The sequence below is a fragment of the Oryctolagus cuniculus genome, chromosome 7 (assembly GCF_051225735.1).
Source record: "Oryctolagus cuniculus isolate XC-2025 breed Fujian yellow rabbit chromosome 7, ASM5122573v1, whole genome shotgun sequence".
Lineage (NCBI taxonomy): Eukaryota > Metazoa > Chordata > Mammalia > Lagomorpha > Leporidae > Oryctolagus > Oryctolagus cuniculus.
The window spans coordinates 34,579,544-34,588,751 of NC_142873.1; the positions used below are offsets into that span (position 1 = coordinate 34,579,544).

General features: G+C 42.3%; 1 protein-coding gene across 7 annotated transcripts in view; it reads right to left on the minus strand.

Annotated features, from left to right (window-relative positions):
• The window catches only part of PBX1 (PBX homeobox 1), a 332,058-nt gene extending 323,977 nt beyond the window's left edge, over positions 1-8,081 (minus strand). For 3 of the 7 annotated variants that reach the window (XM_089299650.1, XM_089299652.1, XM_008264149.5), the window contains exons 1-3: positions 7,621-8,079; positions 7,112-7,402; positions 3,739-3,812 (exon numbers count right to left, since the gene is read on the minus strand). In XM_089299650.1, coding sequence (XP_089155776.1) covers positions 3,739-3,812; positions 7,112-7,302 — 265 coding nt within the window. In that variant the 5' untranslated portion in view covers positions 7,303-7,402; positions 7,621-8,079. Of the gene's footprint in view, positions 1-1,499; positions 1,523-3,738; positions 3,813-7,111 lie in introns of those variants that run through there. The other 4 variants (XM_089299648.1, XM_070077423.2, XM_051858426.3 and 1 more) reach the window with 4 other exon arrangements.
• Between the last annotated feature and the right edge of the window lie 1,127 nt (positions 8,082-9,208).

Consider the following 9,208-nt stretch of genomic DNA (forward strand, 5'->3'; position numbering starts at 1 on the left):
CACAAATTATTCTCCAGTGCTTTAGAGAGGAAAAGCGTAGAAGTCCCATAAAATAACTGCTATATTAAAAAGCAGCAGCAAATAAGAATAAGGGAAGGTGTCATTCGTGAAATACGGTAGTAGACTTAGACACACACACACACAGACACTACAGTTCTGTGATGGGGGTGTTAATTGAACACAGAGAGAAAAAGAAAGAACAAAAGGGTGTTAAAGAAGCAAAAATAATTTTAACCTCCTCCAGTTATTTAACTTCAGTATAGACAATATGCAGAGGAAAACTGGCTGAAAAGTGCCATTTATAGCCATTTAATTCTAAAATTAAAAACTATTCACAACAATTGCAGCTATTCATTGCTATCTATAAATATTCTTCTTAGTAAGTGATATCTAATTTTTTTATGTTTTTCCAATTCTTAAACTCACATGACTTTGACACAGAAGTGAAAAAAAATTAAGAGTGTTCAAAAGTATGTTTAAGGTCTTTTCAAGAAATGCAGTAAGTTTGACTCATTTTTTTCCTTTTCTTCCATCCCGCCAATTCCATTACCACCATATATAGATGTATATATGTAACATAGCCAATTGCTAGTATATCAGAAGACAAGGAATGGTCCTTAAAAACAAAAGAAAATGCGATATTAAGTGGTTCAAAATTCTCTAAAAGTCTCTATGTTCTCACAAGAAGCAGCAGATAAAAGCCACATCTGAAATGCACATTGCTATATGTCTTAAAGGATTTTTCTTGCTGTGGTTTGAGTTTTGGCACCCAAGTAATTTGCTAGCATTCTTTTTTCTTGGCATTTAGTTTTTTAAAAAGCAACAAAGTATCAAAATAAAAACTTACCCACACTCTGAAGCAAGAAGACACATGGGTTTTTTTTTTTTTTAATATCCCACAGTAATTTCTGATTTAAATACCCATCAATCAACTGTAATTTACACGGTGCTGCCTACTTTGGGTTTTATGCACATGTGTTGTTGTTTTTTTTAAGTTCCAAAATGTTAGTGAGACAACTTAGCTAGCTTTCCTATTTACTTTTGAGTCTTCCAACTAAAATCGTTAATAAAAACCAAAAGTAAAAGCAGCAACTGAATGCAATTAGCAAGCCCCTCTCCAGAGCTCTACCTAGGTGAGCCAAACATGTGAACTTCCAACAGGAATACACAGAGCACACCCTCAACGGAGTCACCTCAACAATACTTGATGTGGAAGTTCAGAAACCATCGTTAAATGCCAGGGGGCTTGAAAGTAAGAGGAAAAGTCCCAAACAACAAAGGAACTTAGGTGAGCTGATCACTCAAGCGATCTTTTCACTAACTCTGTAGCAAGAGGGGAAAAAAAAAAAGTGCCTGCAACTTTGCAGACACATTCACTGCCTGCAAGTTTTTTAAGCTATGCTGGCACAGAGAAGGAGCATTGGGCAGATCCTGAGTAACCGAGCAATCGTGCTGTAAAATCAAAGGGTTCTTTTCAACATAGCACTGTTGACTCCTACCTTTAATGCAACACGCAACATGCTGGGAGAGGTTTCTTCCGTCCCTCAGTCCTTCCAACTCACAAGTTGAAAAGGGAAGAAGGCTTTTTTTTCTTTTTATCTTTTTTTGCTTTCACCCAAAGGTGCCCTCTCAATGCAAAATTCTGGGATGGGGGGAGGGGGTGTGCAGTTACCCCATAAGACATAGGGCAATGATCCTTATTGTTTCAATTTACATTATTTGATAAACTTCCTAAAAAAAATTAGCCTAGAAACAGCACACAAAACCCTTAGGTATTTAAAAAAATATATCAAAACATTAAATGTGTTGACACAGAATTTTAAAAACAAAATGTTATCCAAACACATATGAAACCTTCAGAGTATTGTTTTGACCAATGCAATTGCTGCACATCACCATGCTTTAGCCAATATGAACAAGGAGCAAACTCTTTAACCCACACCTGAACCGGATCTCCATTCACACCCACCCACTTTGATCTACTGCCTCAGTAGGTTTTAATTAGGAGACTAGAATTAAACACTTTGGCCACAATGTACATTGAAGTGTCCTGACAGGCTTCCTTTCAGCAAAAACCTTACAAAGTGTCTTCAAAAAAAATAGATTCTCCTTAGTCCAAACGATCACATATGCCTTTATATTTTGAGTCCTCATTTTACGAGCCACAGATCAGCAGGAGCTCATACTGTATTAGACACAAATTCCAACAAACCAAATATTCAAAGTAAAAAAGCATCAGAAAGCAAAGAAGAAAATGAGAAGAAAGAAAGAAAGGAGAGAAGAGGAAAAGAACATGTATACACACTTGGGTCTCCTCTGCGCTAATAGAAAAAGACCCTAAAAAGTGTGACAAACTGAAAAAAGCTCTTTTGATATCTGAAAGCACAATCCATAAATCTCTTAAAAGGTGTCTCACAGCTAAAATAATGCAATTAATAGCTTGGCAATAAGGGTAGGCTCTGACAAGGCAACCTGGAAGGCTTAAAGGGCTGACCACCACTACTCAGGTGCTTTGTGTAAAACGTAAGGAGCAACACAAACAACGTTCAACAAAGGAGCTGCTCACTAATTTTACCTACATTTCAAGTCCCAAATAATTACATAGTCAATCAACAGTCACATCTTGAAACTATTTATTTTTGCAAAGGAAAAAGCTCTCAAAAAGAAAGCCTGTCTGTGTTCTCCTCCCCCCTTTTATGTGTAACTATCAATGTATATCAACCGGGCATGCAATCATATTTATTGTCACTTTCATTCATGTCATGCCCTTGCTTATATGGTTTAGATATGAATTATTGACTGTTACACTCCTTGTTGTAAAAAATAAATAAATAAATAGAATGGCAGGTCCTTTGCACTGCCTTGAAGCCAGTAAGTCAGAGCCCAGCAGAAGCTCCGCTTTCTCTAACCACCCCCTCATCTTTATGCCTTGGTTTCAGATTGCCTCCTTAACTCTTTCTTCTTACAAGGGAGAGATTTACCCACTTTGGAAAATTAAGGATTAAAGTAAACAAACAAGAGGATGTTGCTAAATGTCCTTCCCAGAGCATCTGTTGTTTAAGAACACCTCTGATTGATGACTGCTATTTTTTAATTGTTGCTTTAAAATTTAAATGCCCTCCTGGGATGTGTTATAAGTGTGTTAGTCCATGATATGAGGTCTAGAAAGTAGAAAGACAACAGAGGGAGTGATCTCCTGGCAGTATACTCTCCTAAACCAGCGATTCCCCTAGCAATAAAATCACAGGCCACGCACATACCGATAACCTAAGGTTGTATAGCGCTTTCTACAAAGGTATTGGACAGCAGTCTCTGTGGAGAAACCTCTAGTCTGCTGCTTTGTGTAATTACAAGGGAGAAAGGAAAGGAAACTTTACACAGTTTACCATCCCCATGCCCAACTCCAAAAACACTAAGGTTTAAAATATGGGCCAAAACATATTCCTTCTGGAAGTGGACTTTTACTTTCATATTTTTCTGCACAGGTAAAGCACCCTATAAGTTTCCTTTCAGAAACTGTATTTTAGGCCCAGTTTTAAAAAGGCTAGGAAAAGAGTTAAGGGAAATAAACCAATAATCCATGACAATAACTGTCAAAGTAAGGACTTCTACTGAACATGCGATCAATCCTGGTAACACTTTTATTCTGAAATTGTAATATTTAAATAGGAATGAGACTGCTGGTCGAATGATTCAGTGGCCAAAGAAAATGCTAAAATGTTGGAATGTCATTCCTACCTGTTTTTTCTTTGATTTCACACAACACATTAAACAAGGCGGGCTTCATTCTGTGGCAGTTTAATGCATGTTTTCTGCAAGAAAAAACAACAACATGATAGCTTAGGTGGACTCTCAAGATCAAACTGCTGATGATGTACAGGAGGGCAAATCTGAACATTTAGCCAAAATTATATACCCAGCAAACTCTGTGACACGCTTCAATTGTTTTTATGACTTAATATACAGAGTCCCGCCGTAGAAAAAGAAATAATGTTAATTAGCAGAGAGAGAGCAGGGATTTAACTACAGAACAGAACTAACCTAAATTATGCTCATTTAGGGACAGTTTTTTTTTTTTTAAGTAGTTTAATCAAAGTGCGATTCTTAAGCCAATAATCCTACCCAGGACAATGAACACAGCAAAGCCAAATGCATAGGTTAACAGTTTTGTATAATCTATGCAACGACCACAGCCTAGGAGCTGTCTGCCTCTCGGTCTGTGTGTTTTCAAATTTAATTCATCCATGTGTTCGAATTCATTCCGCAGATGCCCCTGTATTCTCATAAACACAAGATGCTTGAAAGGTCTTCTGAGTAGAACTGTCAATTTATAAAATTTCAGTCCCCAAGTTAAAGAGTATGGAAATGCATTGCCAGGGGGCAAACATACCCATATGGGGAATAAATTCATTTCTCTGTGTTCACATTACGCCTCTTGTGCACACACCGCTTATTTGCAGGTGTTGAAATTCAATTATTTACAATTAGGATCTTGCACCCATTGGGGAAAAAATAAATACAATTTTGCCTTTTAGATTAGTGATTTACCTGGTGTGTGTCTGTGTGTGTGCGTGTGTGCGCGCGTGTGTTTGTATTCGGACTGATCTTGAGGAACAAAACAATATCTTTCCTTCTGTTTTATTATGGAATCACTTAATAGAATGATACTATTTTGGAAACAAAATACTGATCATATCAGCTATCTGTTAAAGGAATTCTGTTTACTAAGTAAAATTAATATCCAGAGATAACTGGAAACCCCTGGCACTCAAAACACATGTAATTCTGGTTTTGAAATCCCTTTGAAAGTTAAATAGAAAAAAAAACAAAAATACACACACATCCTCTTGAAGAACAGAGATCAGAAGCATGTTGTATATGCTGTGTAACAGGGGAGTCTAAACTCAAAATTCAAGAGTATCAAAATGAACACATACATTGTATCTAAAATACTAACAGCTTACTTTATAAACAATAAATATACATTTCTGAGGTGCAACTAGGAAAAGATGAAAAGTACACCCTTTATATTGTTTAACCTAAAAGAAGGCTGAGTGCCATTAAGTCAGTTCTCATATGGGGTGAAAAAAGGTGGGAAAGACTGGGTCTTTTAAAATAGTTTTCATTAATTGTATTCTAACACACAGGCCCAAATGCACACAAAAATTCCCACAGAGCTAGATGAAAATATTGCATGGCTACAGCACACTAATGGGGTTACAGAGGGAGAACTGAAAATTTCGCCAACCCCAAATTGCATCTGCTCTCTCTCAATATCTCAGCCATTAAAAGGGGGGCACCCAGTGAGCTCTGGGGAGCCCTCAGTTTCACAAGAAAGAGACGGACTACATATCACAGAAGTAGGGGCATCTATTCCTCCTGGCCACTTCCACTTCATAAACTTAATATTAAACCAGTTTATTGCTGTATCTGAGTGATTTTTTTCTGGAACAATATAATGCAGAAATCTATTCTAATTCAAAAGAAGTGCCAGGGGGAAATCTTATATTTAACATACCTAATAGCTTTTCTTCAGATAATAAAATTCAGAAAGAACATCAATTATTAAAAAAAATCTTTTCCTCTCTATTTAAAAAATATAATAATAAACTAGTCCCCAAGTCTTTGAAGCTTTCCAAGTTTTCAGACACCCATGAACCTCAGTACTTCTGAGTTTACATGTTGCATGTGCTTGTAGCTAAAATAAGAGTGCAATTCACAACATCTAGGCTCTGTGCTGCTTCCTCTCCTTTTCTCAGCACAAATTCCTATTTCCCATGGACAAAAATCACATATGATGATGTCTTCTCCACATCATGAAGTCACTGAAGGTACAAGAATTTTATATACACATGTAAAAAATTTTCAAAGCAAAAAAAAAAAAAGAACCACTGTGGAGATTTAACCCAGCCGGGTAATTGTACAGACATTTGTAGCATTTTGATATTTAAAATGCTTGCTTTTGAGTTTGGCCTTGGGTGAGCAGTTAGTGGGGGTGGCCCTGAGCCTGTGTTTTATTTTGAAAGGGAATGGACTGTGAAATCCTAGAGAAGAGAGCTGTATACCTGGAAGTGGACTAAGTTAAGAAGCTACACAGTTCCTTTATTACGAGTTCTTAATGAAGATCTTCATGTCCTATGGTACTGGAAGACATGAAATTCACACAGGCTTTCATTTCTGTTCTGTTGCATACTAAGTGGTCCAGAAAGGAGCATGGAGAAGAGAGCATGCTTGAATGCTGGGGCCCCTCTCCCCTTTTTAAAGGACCGTGCATAGCTGTCTCTGTCCGGGAAGGTCAGCAGAGCGACTCCAATTAGGAGACAATAAAGTTAAACTAAAAATCCGAGTCTCCCCAAACTAACAAATACGCCTGGAAACAAAATCGTCTTTTCTTCTTCTCCATTAGCGGCTGCTTTTTTTTTTCTTTTCTTCTTTTTATTTTTGAAAACAGAATTAAGTGAATGCAAAAATATTTTCTGGATAGCTGACAACTACTGACAAAGAAATATCCTGCTTTTGTTTTGTTTTGATTCGGTCTGAGAGGGTAGGAGAGAATCGAGAAAAGACAAAAAATTTATTCGGAGGGGTAAGTCGAGAAAGAAAATTAAAGTCGCCGAGTTAGGTAAGGAGGCAACTCAATTTGCAAAAAAAAAAAAAAAAAAAGTGTTGTCGGGACATTGCATTTTGTATCGCGTCGGAGCCCCTGGCCAGGAAGCTGGGGCGCCGGGCTGGGAACTTGACAACCGTGCTGTGCCTCCTACTTTGGCGAGCGGCGCCCAGCGCGGAGGGCCGGCCGCTCTCGGCGTGCCTGGGCGTGTGCGGGTCCCTGCGGCGGCCGCTGCCCTCGCGCTCGCACGCGCACACACGCACCCTGCACAGCCCCAGCCCCGCGCGGCCGCCACACTTTCGATAACAACGCGCCGGCCGCCGATCCTGCTCCTCCGCCCCGCGCTCGCTTGTCAAAACGGTTAGAGAAAGAACATTTAGCAAGGAAGCGCCGCGCGGATTCGGTCCCTATTGTTTGCCCCCGCGAGAGGCAGAAACACACCACACACACACACACACACACACAGGAAAAAAAAAAAAAGGAGAAGAAAAGCCTCCATCTCACCTGGCCTGCGCCTCATCCAAACTCTGGTCTGTGATGGTCATGATCTGCTGTAAGATGTCTCCAATGTCCTGCTTCCTCCCGCCCTCCCCCTCGGTCCCGCCGGCCCCGTCCTGCAAGTGCTGGGACAGGCCGGGGTGCCCGGCCATCCCGACCCCAGCGTGGGAATGCATCAGCCTGGGCTGCTCGTCCATCTCCGAAGGCTGCGGCAGCCCCGGGCGCTTCCTCCTCTGCTCCTCGGCTCGGCTCCCGGGAAGCACCGAGGCTTTTTATGCTTCAGGCTGTCTTCAGATCCTTGGCAGGATAAACAGGGAAGGGGAGAGAAGAAGACCAAAAGAAGAAGAAGAAGCAGAAGAAGAAGAAAAAAAAATCCCTTTGCCTCTTTGGAGGATGGTGGGGGGATGGGGAGCGGGGGGTGGGGGGCGTGGAGGGGTTGCGGGGTGAGGGTGGGGGTAAGGGCTGGTTGGGGAAAGGGTGTTGACTCCGAAAAAAAGCGAGAAAAAATAAACCACCTTCCCACTTGGCGAAAAGAAATCAGAGCTGGCTTTTGGTTTTGCAGTCCGGTCTCCTTTGCGAGGCAGCAATGGGCTCCCGGCGCTTAAATCTGTGGCTTAATCCTTTTGCAAATAGGCATTGATCGGGAGAAAGGAGAGGAAGGCAGGGGGATTGCAATGCAAACTTTCCCCCCCGCCCCCCGCGGCCCCCCACCCCCACTCCGGGCCGGAGCGAGCTCAAAGGGGGTGGGCTGTTGCCAGCGCCAGATCTCCCCCAGCCGCGGCGGCAGGCAACGCACAGGCGCTCTCCTCCTCCGCGCTCGGCAAACTCCGGCAGCCCCGGCAGCCTCCTGCTTTTGTTTAGCTCGGGCTCAGGACTCCAGAAACATATACAGAAAAACCACAGCCTGCGAGGAGGAGGAGGAGGAGGAGGGGGAGGAGGGGGAGGAGGAGGAGGACGAGAAGGAGGAGAGGGGAGGGGGCCGAGGCGAGGGGGGAGGGGCGGGGAGGAGGAGGGAGGAGGGCGCGGGGCCACGCCCCCGATCCCTGATTGGCTAGCCTGGCCAAGACGGGCCCCTCCTCCCCTACTTTGCGGGCTGCGCCGCCTCCTCGGCCTCCTTCTGCTCCTCCTCGCCCGGCGCCCTGTCAATCAGAGTCCAGAGGAGGGCCGGGGAGAAGGCCGAGCTAATACCCGGGCTCCAGTCCTTAAAGGTGCCGCGGTGCCGCCGCTCCGGCTCCATGAGTCACTTTCCACTTTTCTCGCCTGCCTCGCTCAGGTTGCGTCCTTGAGGAAAACGTGGCTCCGCTTAGATGCGGACGTTGGAAATGAGCACGAGACGGCACAGACGGTGCGGGTCTCCCCTCCCCTTCCCTGGTTTCTTTAGTTGCAACAGTGCCATTTAGAACTGGACTCTGAAATCCTGACACCTCGGGGCGGCTGCTAAGAGCCAAAGTTAGGAAACACAGTCAAACTCCAGATAATTAATTATGACCTGTAATAAGTGGCAGATGTAACAATAGGTGACTTAAAAAAAAACTATCATTGTAGAGTTGAAAACAAGAGCATGCTGAGTTATGAATTATGAAACAAAATAATGCTGAAGGAAAAAAAGATTAATAAGTAAGTTCACCAAACGAAACTCATGCAGCATTTCTGTCTCTTCCCCCTGAGGGAAATTAGTTATTCACGTAATAAAGAAATGCATTATCAGAATCTAGTTCTAGTTTTTAATATAATCTTATAAGCATTAGTAACCAGGAGACGTGAACAGACATTTATTGAGTGCCTACTATGCACCAAGTAATTTACATGAGTTATTTAATCTCCAAGACATCTCTGGGAGTTATGGATAATTATTTCCATTTTACAGGAAGGGAACTCAGAAAGGTTAAATAACTTGTCCAAGGTCCACGGTTATTAAGTGTCGAAGTGGGAATTCAAACCCAAGTGTGGCTTCCTCCAAAGGCCTGAGGTTTTAGCTGTGCACCTTCACCAGTCTGTTACAAGTGCTCAACTGGTGAAATGAGTTTTGGACATGTTGGCCATCTAGAAACTTAAGGTGCTTGAAGGTTTCCTATTTCTGAACTGGCATACTGGTGCAGCAGG